The sequence below is a fragment of the Bufo bufo genome, chromosome 2, assembly GCF_905171765.1.
Source record: "Bufo bufo chromosome 2, aBufBuf1.1, whole genome shotgun sequence".
NCBI lineage: Eukaryota > Metazoa > Chordata > Amphibia > Anura > Bufonidae > Bufo > Bufo bufo.
In genome coordinates, this window is record NC_053390.1 from 679,414,423 (window position 1) to 679,430,413 (window position 15,991).

Sequence of the window (15,991 nt, forward strand, 5' to 3'; positions counted from 1 at the left end):
TAAACACGGACGTTAAAATCTTGGCAAAGGTTCTGGCCGATAGGTTATCGAAGGTGATTAGGGGTATTATAAATGAAGATCAGACAGGCTTCATACCTGGGAGAACGATATATTCAAACATAAGAAGGTTGTTCCTAAATATCGAAGCCAATAGATTAGAATCGGGGGACAAAGCGGTACTTTCACTCGACGCCCAAAAGGCATTCGACTGTATTGAATGGGACTACTTATGGGCAGTATTAAAAAGGGTTGGTATAGGGGAGGGATTTATAAGATGGATTCAGCTAATATATTATAATCCTAGGGCTAGAGTGATGGTAGATGGGAGCTTGTCCCTGCCCCTTGCCCTTTATCGGGGCACTAGGCAGGGATGCCCTCTCTCACCATTACTATTCACTATTGCGATTGAGCCCCTCGCATGTGTAATAAGAAATGACAGGGAGATTAAAGGTTTTCAATACGAGGGTGGAGAAGAAAAACTATTAATGTACGCGGATGATATTTTATTATTTATGCACAATACTGGAGATCAGTTTAATAGAGTTATTGATATAATAGATAAGTATGGTTCCTTTTCGGGATTAAATATTAATTGGGGGAAGTCACACTTGTTGATGTTAGGTGATGTACAACCACAGGGAGATTTAAGGGTGCATGTGCTAGAGAAACACAAGAATTTTAAATACTTAGGTATACAAATCTCTGGAAATATAGCAGAATATGAAAAATTAAATGTACTCCCCTTATTAAAAGAATTTAGGACCAAAGTACACATTTGGCGGAGATTACCAATGTCAATACAGGGCCGAGTAAATCTAATAAAAATGATTTTTCTCCCCAAAATACTATACGTCCTCCAAAACGCCCCATTGAGGTTACCGCAGAGTATTTTTAAGTTACTGGATAGTTTAATGGGGGATTTTCTCTGGAAAGGTGCTATCCCCAGGATAAAGAAAGAAGTGCTTCAGCTCCCAGTAAGAGAGGGCGGATTAGCTGTTCCGAATTGTTTTTTTTATTATTTAAAATCACAATATGGTCATATAAAAGGTACTTTAAATGGTTTAGTGGGTAGACAGGTTATAAATAGATTGGGGTGGAAAGAGGAATGGAATCACTTAGAGGTGTTGGAATACGGTACACTGGGAAAAAGAGCACAGGAAATAGAATATTAAATTTACTGGAATATACATGGGTGGAGATTAAAAAAATACTAGATATTAAAGGGTTTTTGCACTATACACCCATCTGGAAAAATATAAATCTTAAGGAATTGCAAACGATTAAGATCTATATAGACTGGGAGAAAAAAGGGATGAAATACCTTAGCCAGATATTTGAACAGGGCAAACTGAAAGATTTTAACACAATGGTTAGAGAGTTTGGGATCCCCCAAAAAGATATGTATAAATATTTTCAGCTTAGGAATGCGCTGCGAACAGTTGTGCAGGATGATAAATATAGAATAGAAAAATCAGATATAATACACAAATTTACTAATGAGGGCGAAAGAGGAGGAATAACCGCAAAAAGATATAGGATATTGATGGAGGGTAAAAAGAAACGGATTATAATACTCGCCAGAAAAAAATGGGAGAATGAACTTCAATCTTTTACAGAAGATAAATGGAAAGATGCCCTCAGAAGTTATTCTGGGGTCTCTAATAAGGGCTCACATAAGATTTCAACGTTTTTTGTAGTCCATAGGCTGCATCGATCCCCACGGATATTGAAAATAATGGGTGTGAGAGCCTCGGATAAATGTACAAAATGTGGGAGAGAGAACGCCGATTTAATACATTGCTTTTGGAGATGCCCAAGACTGTTTACATATTGGAGAGAAATAGTAGAGACTGTACATCTAAATTTGAAGGTCCAAATATCTGAAGATCCTGTGATTTGTATATTAGGGGCAACTGAACATCTGAACTTAAACAGAGATACACGTGTGGTTCTCTGTAAAGTGTTATTTCAAGCTAGACTTCTTATACTTAAGAAATGGGTAGGGATAGATCCTCCGACAGTGGGACAGTGGAGAAAAGCAGTTGATAACTTGATTAAGGAAGAACGGGCGATGGAGGGCCATAATAAAAAAGCAAAAAATATTGATGAACTTTGGAAAAACTGGTTACTTTAGGGCTGGATTGACGAAGAATTATTTTTTTTATTTTTATTTTATTTAATTTTTTTTACGTCCCGCCTCTCCCCCCCCATATGGGTGGCGGGAGGGTAAAAGGAACATTTTTTTTTTTTATGCATAGAAAAATTAGTTGCTGTTGATAAAATGGAGATTGTTGATTTGTTATGTTTGGAATGAATATGTTTTTTTATACGAAATGAAAATAAAGAGAAAGAGAAAAAAAAAAAAAAAAACTTGGATTGTGTGCCCTCTCCACTCTTTCTCCAGACTTGGACCTTGATTTCGAAATGAAATGCAAAATTAAATTTAATCTGAAAACAGGACTTTGGGCCACTGAGCAACAGTCCAGTCCTTTTTCTCCTTAGCCGTTGTCTCTGGGTCATGAGTGGCTTGACACAAGAAATGTGACAGTTGTAGCCCATGTCCTGGATACATCTGTGTGTGGTGGCTTTTGAAGCACTGAATCCTGCAGCAGTCCACACCTTGTGAATCTCCCCCAAATTCTTGAAAGGTCTTTGCTTGACAATCCTTTGAAGGCTGCGGTTATCCATGTTGCTTGTGCACCTTTTTCTATCACACTTTTTCCTTCCACTCAACTTTCCATTATGCTTGGATACAGCACTCTGACTTGCCAACTGTCAAGCAGTCTTCCCTATGACTGTGTAACCTGCTGAACCAGACTGAAGGACCATTTAAAGGCTTAGGAAACCTTCACATGTGTTGATCATCTACAATATTTATCTTTATAATCTAATTTTCTGAGATACTGACTTTTGGGGTTTTATTAGCTGTAAGCCATAATCATCAACATTAAAAGAAATAAATGCTTGAAACAAATCACTCTGCATTACTAAAAAATAAATAAACTTTTTGATGATATTCCAATTTATTAAGATGCACTGGTATACTATATTTGCCACTTTTTAATATAACACTCAAACAAGTTATCAGATCTCCATAATAAATACAGTCCTACCTTTAAATTTGGCATTTGTGGCCATGCAGCTGCCATGCAATCATACAGCTGTATGCTTTCCCTTGGAGAGAATGTAAGATCCTTTGGCATTCCATAGTTCTTCATCTAATTCATAATGAACAAAACATTAACATATATCACATATTAATACTTAATAATTGTAATTTCATGTCAACAATAGAGTTGAGCGAACACCTGGATGTTCGGGTTCGAGAAGTTCGGCCGAACTTCCCGGAAATGTTCGGGTTCGGGATCCGAACCCGACCCGAACTTCGTCCTGAACCCGAACCCCATTGAAGTCAATGGGGACCCGAACTTTTGGGCACTAAAAAGGCTATAAAACAGCCCAGGAAAGAGCTAGAGGGCTGCAAAAGGCAGCAACATGTAGGTAAATCCACTGCAAACAAATGTGGATAGGGAAATGAATTAAAATTAAAATTAAAAAAATAAAAATGAACCAATATCAATTGGACAGAGGTCCCATAGCAGAGAATCTGGCTTCACGTCAGCAGAGAATCAGTCTCTTCATGCCATAGCAAAGAATCTGGCTTCATGTCAGCAGAGAATCAGTCTCTTCATGCCATAGCAGAGAATCTGGCTTCATGTCAGCGCAGAATCAGTCTTCATGTCATAGCAGAGAATCAGGCTTCACGTCACCCACCACTGGAACAGGCCACTGTCACACATTTAGGCCCCGGCACCCAGACAGAGGAGAGCGGTCCCGTAACAGAGAATCTGGCCTTATGTCAGCACAGAATCTGTCTTCATGTCCTAGCAGAGAATCAAGCTTCACGTCACCCACCACTGGAACAGGCCACTGTCACACATTTAGGCCCCAGCACCCAGACAGAGGAGAGCGGTCCCGTAACAGAGAATCTGGCCATATGTCAGCGCTGAATCTGTCTTCATGTCATAGCAGAGAATCAGGCTTCACGTCACCCACCACTGGAACAGGCCACTGTCACACATTTAGGCCCCGGCACCCAGACAGACGAGAGAGGTCCCGTAACAGAGAATCTGGCCTTATGTCAGCGCAGAATCTGTCTTCATGTCATAGCAGAGAATCAGGCTTCACGTCACCCACCACTGGAACAGGCCACTGTCACACATTTAGGCCCAGGCACCCAGGCAGAGGAGAGAGGTCCTGTAACAGAGAATCTGGCCTTATGTCAGCGCAGAATCTGTATTCATGTCATAGCAGAGAATCAGGCTTCACGTCACCCACCACTGGAACAGGCCACTGTCACACATTTAGGCCCAGGCACCCAGGCAGAGGAGAGAGGTCCCGTAACAGAGAATCTGGCCTTATGTCAGCGCAGAATCTGTATTCATGTCATAGCAGAGAATCAAGCTTCACGTCACCCACCACTGGAACAGGCCACTGTCACACATTTAGGCCCAGGCACCCAGGCAGAGGAGAGAGGTCCCGTAACAGAGAATCTGGCCTTATGTCAGCGCAGAATCTGTATTCATGTCATAGCAGAGAATCAGGCTTCACGTCACCCACCACTGGAACAGGCCACTGTCACACATTTAGGCCCCGGCACCCAGACAGAGGAGAGCGGTCCCGTAACAGAGAATCTGGCCTTATGTCAGCGCAGAATCTGTCTTCATGTCATAGCAGAGAATCAGGCTTCACGTCACCCACCACTGGAACAGGCCACTGTCACACATTTAGGCCCCGGCACCCAGACAGAGGAGAGATTCATTCAACTTTGGGTTGCCCCACAATATAATGGTAAAATGAAATTAAAAATAGTATTGAATGAGGAAGTGCCCTGGAGTAGAATAATATATTGTTAAGGGGAGGTAGTTAATATCTGATCTGCACAAGGGATGGACAGGTCCTGTGGGATCCATGCCTGGTTCATTTTTATGAACGTCAGCTTGTCCACATTGGCTGTAGACAGGCGGCTGCGTTTGTCTGTAATGACGCCCCCTGCCGTGCTGAATACACGTTCAGACAAAACGCTGGCCGCCGGGCAGGCCAGCACCTCCAAGGCATAAAAGGCTAGCTCTGGCCACGTGGACAATTTGGAGACCCAGAAGTTGAATGGGGCCGAACCATCAGTCAGTACGTGGAGGGGTGTGCACAGGTACTGTTCCACCATGTTAGTGAAATGTTGCCTCCTGCTAACACGTTCCGTATCAGGAGGTGGTGCAGTTAGCTGTGGCGTGGTGACAAAACTTTTCCACATCTCTGCCATGCTAACCCTGCCCTCAGAGGAGCTGGCCGTGACACAGCTGCATTGGCGACCTCTTGCTCCTCCTCTGCCTTCGCCTTGGGCTTCCACTGGTTCCCCTGTGACATTTGGGAATGCTCTCAGTAGCGCGTCTACCAACGTGCGCTTGTACTCGCGCATCTTCCTATCACGCTCCAGTGTAGGAAGTAAGGTGGGCACATTGTCTTTGTACCGGGGATCCAGCAGGGTGGCAACCCAGTAGTCTGCACACGTTAAAATGTGGGCAACTCTGCTGTCGTTGCGCAGGCACTGCAGCATGTAGTCGCTCATGTGTGCCAGGCTGCCCAGAGGTAAGGACAAGCTGTCCTCTGTGGGAGGCGTATCGTCATCGTCCTGTGTTTCCCCCCAGCCACGCACCAGTGATGGGCCCGAGCTGCTTTGGGTGCCACCCCGCTGTGAACATGCTTCATCCTCATCCTCCTCCACCTCCTCCTCATCCTCGTCCTCCTCGTCCTCCAGTAGTGGGCCCTGTCTGGCCACATTTGTACCTGGCCTCTGGTGTTGCAAAAAACCTCCCTCTGAGTCACTTTGAAGAGACTGGCCTGAAAGTGCTAAAAATGACCCCTCTTCCTCCTCTTCCTCCTGGGCCACCTCCTCTGAGTGTTTTCTCAAGGAGACATAGAAGTGGTATTGTAACGCTGATAACGGCGTCATTGCCACTGGCCATGTTGGTGGAGTACTCGAAACAGCGCAACAGGGCACACAGGTCTCGCATGGAGGCCCAGTCATTGGTGGTGAAGTGGGTCTGATCCGCAGTGCGACTGACCCGTGCGTGCTGCAGCTGAAACTCCACTATGGCCTGCTGCTGCTTGCACAGTCTGTCCAGCATATGCAAGGTGGAGTTCCACCTGGTGCGCACGTCGCATATGAGGCGGTGAGCGGGAAGGCCGAAGTTACGCTGTAGCGCAGACAGGCGAGCAGCGGCAGGGTGTGAACGCCGGAAGCGCGAACAGACGGCCCGCACTTTATGCAGCAGCTCTGACATGTCGGGGTAGTTGCGAATGAACTTCTGCACCACCAAATTCAGCACATGCGCCAGGCAAGGGATGTGCGTCAAACCGGCTAGTCCCAGAGCTGCAACGAGATTTCGCCCATTATCGCACACCACCAGGCCGGGCTTGAGGCTCACCGGCAGCAACCACTCGTCGGTCTGTTGTTCTATACCCCGCCACAACTCCTGTGCGGTGTGGGGCCTGTCCCCCAAACATATAAGTTTCAGAATGGCCTGCTGACGTTTACCCCGTGCTGTGCTGAAGTTGGTGGTGAAGGTGTGTGGCTGACTGGATGAGCAGGTGGAAGAAGAGGAGGAGGAAGCTGAGTAGGAGGAGGAGGAGACAGGAGGCAAAGAATGTTGCCCTGCGATCCTTGGCGGCGGAAGGACGTGCGCCAAATAGCTCTCCGCCTGGGGCCCAGCCGCCACTACATTTACCCAGTGTGCAGTTAGGGAGATATAGCGTCCCTGGCCGTGCTTACTGGTCCACGTATCTGTGGTTAGGTGGACCTTGCCACAGATGGCGTTGCGCAGTGCACACTTGATTTTATCGGACACTTGTTTGTGCAGGGAAGGCACGGCTCTCTTAGAGAAGTAGTGGCGGCTGGGAACAACATACTGTGGGACAGCAAGTGACATGAGCTGTGTGTCCACCAGCCTAAATGACAGCATTTCATAGGCCAGTAGTTTAGAAATGCTGGCATTCAGGGCCAGGGATCGAGGGTGGCTAGGTGAGAATTTACGCTTTCTCTCAAATGTTTGTGAGATGGAGAGCTGAACGCTGCCGTGTGACATGGTTGAGATGCTTGGTGACGCAGGTGGTGGTGTTGGTGGTACATCCCATGTTTGCTGGGCGGCAGGTGCCAACGTTCCTCCAGAGGCGGAGGAAGAGGCCGAGGCGGCGGCAGCAGCAGCAGAAGAGGCCGAGGCAGCAGCAGCAGAAGATGTAGCAGGGGGAGCCTGAGTGACTTCCTTGTTTTTAAGGTGTTTACTCCACTGCAGTTCATGCTTTGCATGCAGGTGCCTGGTCATGCAGGTTGTGCTAAGGTTCAGAACGTTAATGCCTCGCTTCAGGCTCTGATGGCACAGCGTGCAAACCACTCGGGTCTTGTCGTCAGCACATTGTTTGAAGAAGTGCCATGCCAGGGAACTCCTTGAAGCTGCCTTTGGGGTGCTCGGTCCCAGATGGCGGCGGTCAGTAGCAGGCGGAGTCTCTTGGCGGCGGGTGTTCTGATTTTTCCCACTTCTCCCTCTTTTGCTACGCTGTTGGCTCGGTCTCACCACTGCCTCTTCCTCCGAACTGTGAAAGTCAGTGGCACGACCTTCATTCCATGTGGGGTCTAGGACCTCATCGTCCCCTGCATCGTCTTCCACCCAGTCTTGATCCCTGACCTCCTGTTCAGTCTGCACACTGCAGAAAGACGCAGCAGTTGGCACCTGTGTTTCGTCATCATCAGAGACGTGCTGAGGTGGTATTCCCATGTCCTCATCATCAGGAAAAATAAGTGGTTGTGCGTTAGTGCATTCTATCTCTTCCACCCCTGGGGAAGGGCTAGGTGGATGCCCTTGGGAAACCCTGGCAGCAGAGTCTTCAAACAGCATAAGAGACTGCTGCATAACTTGAGGCTCAGACAGTTTCCCTGATATGCATGGGGGTGATGTGACAGACCGATGGGCTTGGTTTTCATGCGCCATCTGTGCGCTTTCTGTAGAAGACTGGGTGGGAGATAATGTGAACGTGCTGGATCCACTGTCGGCCACCCAATTGACTAATGCCTGTACCTGCTCAGGCCTTACCATCCTTAGAACGGCATTGGGCCCCACCAAATATCGCTGTAAATTCTGCTGGCTACTGGGACCTGAGGTAGTTGGTTCACTAGGACGTGTGGCTGTGGCAGAACGGCCACGTCCTCTCCCAGCACCAGAGGGTCCACTAACACCACCACGACCATGTCCACGTCCGCGTCCCTTATTAGATGTTTTCCTCATTGTTCCCGTTCACCACAATTTTGAGAATGGCAAATTTGGGAATGCTTTTTCAACCCAGAACAAAAAGTCTGCTTTTACGGTCACTACAAATAACTTGACCAGCTAAAACTGTGCAGATTTGGTTGAATAGAGATGTGAGACCTGTTTTTTTTTTGCGCTGTGTGACAGTTATAGGTTTAATCACAGAATGACACTTCTATCAGCACGCTAGCGTGTGTCTTAGGTTTTTCTGAATGACACTATCAATACCTTCAATGTAAGATTTTCTTTTTGGGATAGATTTCAAGTAGGCCTGAAATACCACAAACTAGTTATTTTCAGAATGGCAAATTTGGGAATGCTTTTTCAACCCAGAACAAAAAGTCTGCTTTGACGGTCACTACAAATAACTTGACCAGCTAAAACTGTGCAGATTTGGTTGAATAGAGATGTGAGACCTGTTTTTTTTTGCGCTGTGTGACAGTTATAGGTTTAATCACAGAATGACAATTCTATCAGCACGCTAGCGTGTGTCTTAGGTTTTTCTGAATGATACTATCAATAACTTCAATGTAAGATTTTCTTTTTGGGATAGATTTCAAGTAGGCCTGAAATACCACAAACTAGTTATTTTCAGAATGGCAAATTTGGGAATGCTTTTTCAACCCAGAACAAAAAGTCTGCTTTGACGGTCACTACAAATAACTTGACCAGCTAAAACTGTGCAGATTTGGTTGAATAGAGATGTGAGACCTGTTTTTTTTTGCGCTGTGTGACAGTTATAGGTTTAATCACAGAATGACACTTCTATCAGCACGCTAGCGTGTGTCTTAGGTTTTTCTGAATGATACTATCAATAACTTCAATGTAAGATTTTCTTTTTGGGATAGATTTCAAGTAGGCCTCAAATACCACAAACTAGTTATTTTCAGAATGGCAAATTTGGGAATGCTTTTTCAACCCAGAACAAAAAGTCTGCTTTGACGGTCACTACAAATAACTTGACCAGCTAAAACTGTGCAGATTTGGTTGAATAGAAATGTCAGGTCTATTTTTTAGGCGCTGGGTGACAGGCTCAACTTGCCCCTGATGTAATATATGGCCAAAAAATAACCACACTGTTGATGGTTAAATGCACTTGGGTGACACAGGCTCAGCCTGCAGCTGATGTAGTATATGGCCAAAAAATAATCAGACTGTTGATGGTTAAATGCACTTGGGTGAAACAGGCTCAGCCTGCAGCTGATGTAGTATATGGCCAAAAAATAACCAGACTGTTGATGGTTAAATGCACTTCGGTGACACAGGCTCAGCCTGCAGCTGATGTAGGATATAGCACAAAATAACCACACTATCGATGGTTAAATACACTTGGTGATAGCTCGTGCTGGCGCACCACAAGTCACAAAATGGCCGCCGATCACCCCAGAAAAAAAGTGATCTAAAAACGCTCTGGGCAGCCTCAAAAAAGTGAGCAAGTCAATAATAGCACTTCAATGATCCACAGCTGCAGATCGATCACAGAATGAAGTCTTTTGGAGGAGTTAATCTGCCTAATCTCGCCCTAACGTCGCAGCTGCAACCTCTCCCTATACTGATCATAGCAGAGTGACGTGCGGCGCTACGTGACTCCAGCTTAAATAGAGGCTGGGTCACATGGTGCACTGGCCAATCACAGCCATGCCAATAGTAGGCATGGCTGTGATGGCCTCTTGGGCCAAGTAGTATGACGCTTGTTGATTGGCTGCTTTGCAGCCTTTCAAAAAGCGCCAAGAAAGCGCCGAACACCGAACCTGAACCCGGACTTTTACGAAAATGTTCGGGTTCGGGTCCGTGTCACGGACACCCCAAAATTCGGTACGAACCCGAACTATACAGTTCGGGTTCGCTCATCCCTAGTCAACAACTCTTAAATATATTGCAAGAAACCAAAAAACAAACACGGTCCAAATATATATACTGTAACTAAACCACCTCAAACCCCAAGTTTCAACGCGAACCAGAATATTATTACTCCAAGTTAGTCTTTTACTCTAATGCTCTGTTAGAGCCATGGATTGTTTATAGTTCTGGCGGGACAGAGGTACTTTTTGGGCTACACTAGGTTTCAGTACCAAGGTACAGCTGTATATTGTGCACATGATCTAGGCCTGGCTGTAACCCGCAGTGTATGCGGGTTGTAATTGGCAGTTAGTTCACAGCGCTCGAAGCTGCCTGACTGCGCAGGCCAGGACTGTGACTGACGAGGGGACATTGTCTGCGTCTGGAGGAAAGAAGGTTTCTACACAAACATAGAAGAGGATTCTATACGGTAACAGCAGTGAGACTATGGAACTCTCTGCCTGAGGAGGTGGTGATGGTGAGTTCACTAAAAGAGTTCAAGAGGGGCCTGGATGTATTTTGGGAGTGTAATAATATTACTAGCTATAGCTACTAGAGAGGGGTCGTTGATCCAGGGAGGGAGTTATGCTGACTACCTAATTGGAGTCGGGAAGGAAAATTGGCTTCTTCCTCACAGGGCTTTTTTTTGCCTTCTTCTGGATCAAATTGCAGGATAACAGGCTGAACTGGATGGACAAATGTAATTTTTCAGCCGTATAAACTATGTTACTAAGTACCAGGAGCCTAATTAGACAGAGGAGCGCAGTGCGGGCACAGTTGGGACATTGTCATCATTACCAATGGTGTTTTCGTGAAAAAAAAAAACACACATTAATGTCTTATCCTTAGCATCAGAATGGGAGTGTCGGCGGTTGGTATAACCAGTTGGCCCCTTCAATGAATATCGAAGTGCATCATTATGTTTATTGTGGGGATCCTAGTGGTCAAAAACTCCTGATCACATATTGATGGCCTCTTCCAATGACAGTGTCAGTGTGATGCAAACAATTAGCTTCGTATTTTCCAATCATTATTCAATTATATATCTAAAAGGATCACAATTGTTCAAGTACATTTTATCTGGGTAAATACATACTATATTCAGTACTTACATGATCTATTGTCAAGGACGCGCAGGGATGGTAGTGTTCAAAGTTAAGGTTGGAGTCTTTCTCAGAACATATATATTTCTCCAGATCATTGTATCGTTTATTGTACTGAACTATAAAACAGAACATTCTGATATTAATTCATTAAATATGTACAATAATGTCCAAGGAATAAATAAGATTTACTTAGTTTCTTCATCATGTCCTTGTACTTTACATTGTTAGTGTATGATGGACTGGCCACCAAGTAACCAGAGGATCCCCTAGGGTCCCAGGCTCAACATAGTAATTCACTACAAAGGTCCCACAAATGACAACCCCATTTGGAGCCAATCACTTACAACTTGTCACTTCCAATTAACCTATCAGACCATATTTTTGATATGTTATACAATTAAAAGTAGGCTTGTTTTGTCCTGAAACTCTTTCTCTGATGGATTCAAGAAACCCTATATGACATTGCATATATGGGCGATATGTACTGTATATCTAATAATCCTAGAACCCACGATAAGGAGATTTCTGACACCATCAACAAAGTGACACAATCTTACAAATTAACATTATGTTAACATGAAAGTGGTCATCAGAAATCTGTTCACACTACACATTTAAAGGGATATTCCCATCTCCTAAAGTGATGGGATTTCACTGGATAGAACATGCTATCGCGCTATAATTGCTCTGGATCTGACCTCTGGGATCCCAACTGATTGAAAGGGCCACAATGTTATTTCAGTCTTTCCCTGTGCAGTGGTACATGGCCAGCCACTGTGCCGGGGAACTGCAGCACAGCTCCACTAAACTGAATGGGACTGACTGCGGTTCACTTCACAACCAGGATCGGTGGGAGTCCTAGAGTTTGGATACCACTGATCATAAAATGATGACATAACCTAGTGATATGCCATCATTTTACAAGATACGAGTACCTCTTTCAGGGTAGCATGATACAGCTGAAAATTTGCTGAGCAGAATGGAGTGTGTGTACCCATTTTTTTTTAGCAATCTGAGCAGAGCATGATTATTTGTCCCGTACAAAGGTTTTGCTCTATAAAACATTGCCTTTTAATAGTATACATGATCAGGCTGACAGGTCTACTTTAAAGACACTCAATAAAAAGGTAGGAGTACATCTTCTGGCATATAAGTACCTAGTCGAACATTGTAAGATCTTCTTTCCATTTTTGCTGCCTTTTTCTTTGACCCTTTGTGTGAGGATTCAGACATATGACTCATTTTTCTATCATCATTGTGCTGCCAATATTTTTGGACTGATTGTAGCCACCTAAATAAAATAAGGCAATAAAAAACAATATTGCTTAATGACACCTATTGTAAATGAAATAATGATGAATCTTATTGATATCTGTCCAGTATACACTGGCAGGGTATAGATGAGAATGAGAATCCTCAATCTGATATGCAAAGGATAATAGAAATTTACAGAACATACTCGGTTAAGTGTTCGGGATTACTGATGGTTGCAGACAAGGCCAGGAATGGACACCGAATCATGGATAGTATGTGGTCCCAGGTTTCTGCTCCAATTTCTCCTCCTAAGCAATGCACCTTGCAATGAAAATAGATTTTTAGTATTAAGGTCTTCTGGTGTCAGTGTCTACAGACAAATATTATTTTATTAATATTAATTTACTATTTTATAATAATTCATGTAAGCCTACATTTTAGAGAGCTTTTTTTTGCATATTGAAGAATAAGGCAGAAAACTTTAAAATTTGAGTGGCTTGAAAGTTGTGACTAGTGTTGAGCGAATCGAAGTTGACGAAGTGGAATTTGATCCGAATTTCAGGAAACATGTGATTCATCACGAAACCGAATTTCTTGGTGATTCGTGTTAACGAATCAGATTTTTTCTAAAATGGCTTCTGCACATGTTACAAAGTGAAAGTAAGAAGCCTGGGAAGGAGGGATCACTCATAAGGCCTTGCAGCCAGCCAATCAGTAGATAGCCAGCCCCTGTGATGTCACAGCCCTATAAAAAGCCTCATCCTGCCCGGTCTCCTCCATTTTACTGTGAACTTAGTGCAGGGAGAGACGTGACAGGCGCTAGGGACAGTGATTAGGAAAGACTTTCTTTACAAAATATTACTTTTGAACAGTTCAGCGACAGCTTAGAGATAGTGTAGGGATATAATAGGGAGACTTTATCCACACTATTGGGAGAGAACAGGTGCCAATTAAACAGTGTAAAGCTTGGCTAATATGAGCTATTCTATTATACCTTGCTGCACTAATTGGAGTTAAAAATCGTTCTAATACTGCTGATTTTAGGTTGTTCACATTCTTCTTCTTTTATACATAAGTAATCCCATTAATACTTAATTCTGTTATTGGGGTGAAATTGCGGTCTGATACAACTAATTTTGCGGTGTTCACATTGTAATTTATTCTGTTAACCTTGATTCTGTAATTGGGGTGAAATTGCAGCCTGATACTACTGATTTTGGGGTATACTTGTTCTTTTATACATAAGTAAATCCATTCATCCTTGATCCTGGGGTGAAATTGCGGCCTGATACTACTGTTTTTTGGGTGCTCATGTTTTTTTTTATACATAAGTAATTCCATTCATCCTTGATTCTGTAATTGGGATGAAATAGAATTCCAATACTAGTGATTTTGGGGTGATCAATTACTGACCAAATGCTGACCGTGTGAAGGCGGATGCTCAGAAGACAGGATCTGTTTTTGGGGTTGTTCTGACGGATCAGAAAAAGGGAAACAAACAGTGACGTCAACACAACACAGCTTACTGCTGACACCCTCTCCACTCTGTCATTGGCCCTCTTCTTGTCTCAGTGTGTAACAGAACAGGTTCTCTAGCAATCTATATGGAATCAGCAGTTAGTGTAAAAGGAGTGCGCTTTTTCACTCTATTGTAGGATCTTGGGCCACTGCACAGTTATGTCCTTTGTACCTGATGCTAATATTGACCTGTAAGACTGAGTTCACACTTCAGTTATTTGGTCAGTTTTGGACCTATAAGTGACCAAATAAGTGAAGTGTGCAGTGATTCTAAGAGCGACGTCTGTCATGTGCGTGTCATACTGACTCACAGTACTGTTTCACTACCACAGCAGACTCCCTATGCATGTTTCTGCGCTGCACAATGATGCACACGAGATACACACTCCCTGCAGCTGTGAAAAAACTGATTTTTAATGTGCTTCATAACAAATTAATTCAGATCGAATCAAATTTTTGAAAACTTCACTCATCTCTAGCTATGACTCAGTTTTCCACCACAAGTGAATATTATGTTGGATACAGTGGATTGGGCATCATACATATTTCTTTTATACCCATATTATTTCACTTAAATTGATGCCTCTCCTCTAACATTTGGTTGTGGTAACTGATGTATAGATACTGTAGATATTGATGTTATTGTTGCTCAAACATAGCTTTTCAATTTTTTTTACAATAGAAATGCTAGCTTTATTATAAATGAAAAATGGTATACTTTGGGGTTTTATATAATGGATTCTCTTTATCTACTTTTATTAATTAAATTAGTTATTTTTGTTGCATCAAAATACAGATTCAGCAAACCCTTTATTTTCACACTTTATGGGGTTGTCTCACTTCAGCAAATGGCATGTATCATGTAGAGAAAGTTAATACAAGGCACTTACTAATGTATTGTGATTGTCCATATTGTCTCCTCTGCTGGCTTGCTTAATTTTTTTTTATTTGATGATACACGGCTCGTATCCTGGATTTACGACCACCCTGCAATACAGGAGCGGTGGCTGTGCTTGCACATTATAGGAAAAAGTGCCAATCTATGCACACACCCATGGTCCCGGCCACCTATATTGTGCAAGCACAGCCATTGCTGCTGGATTGCAGAGTGTATCATACTGTATGATATCAGTTCTAGAATTTAGTCTCTGAGGAGAAGCAGTGTCCAAATTAAATATCCAGTGTGTTTTTCTCTTACGGGTGCATTCACACATCCGGAAGTGTTTTGTGGTCTGCAAATTGCGGATCCACAAAACACGGATTTTGCAGACCGCACATGGCCAGCCCTATGATAGAAATGCCTATTCTTGTTGTGGACAAGAATAGGACATGCTCTATCTTTTTGCAGGGCCGCGTAATGGAACTACGGATGCGGACAGCACATGCGGACCAAAAAATACGGTCTTGTGAATGGATCCTAAGAAGGAGCCATCTCCAGACCCCTCTTCTAGTTGGATGGTTAACTCTTTCCAAACCAAAAAAGACAGATCTCCACCATTCACAGATGGAAAATGTTTGGATACATTTCTTGTTTTTATGGCACCAGAAACAGAATCTCTTATACGTTCCCATATTTTATCTCTCAATCAACATATAGTACATCTCATGTAAACAAGGTTACAAAGGATACACTGAATACAATAAACCACATATTTTATATTACAAGAGGACCTTTCACCACTCTTGACATGCCTATTTTAATAGCTACTGTACATGCCTTCCCCATGTAATAACAATTTTGGAGCATCTATTCTTATGACTCTATGTTGTGCCATTCCTTTATTATTTGTACTAGAAGTTATGAATGAATTGTCAGCAGTCTGCAGTAACGGTACAGAGGGGCGGTAACCAGTTGGGGGTGTGTACCTGCACAGTCGGACTCTATCCAGTCAGTGCTGCTATTGTCAGACTGTGCAG

The 15,991-nt window shown here is 43.5% G+C and overlaps 1 protein-coding gene across 3 annotated transcripts in view; it reads right to left on the reverse strand.

Annotated features, from left to right (window-relative positions):
* The window catches only part of DDX60 (DExD/H-box helicase 60), a 460,164-nt gene that overhangs the window by 198,871 nt on the left and 245,302 nt on the right, over nucleotides 1–15,991 (reverse strand). For all 3 annotated transcript variants that reach the window (XM_040418645.1, XM_040418646.1, XM_040418644.1), the window contains 4 exons: nucleotides 12,762–12,877; nucleotides 12,460–12,593; nucleotides 11,309–11,418; nucleotides 3,114–3,218 (listed from right to left, as the gene is read on the reverse strand). In XM_040418645.1, the coding sequence (XP_040274579.1) occupies nucleotides 3,114–3,218; nucleotides 11,309–11,418; nucleotides 12,460–12,593; nucleotides 12,762–12,877 (465 nt within the window). The remainder of the gene's footprint in view (nucleotides 1–3,113; nucleotides 3,219–11,308; nucleotides 11,419–12,459; nucleotides 12,594–12,761; nucleotides 12,878–15,991) is intronic.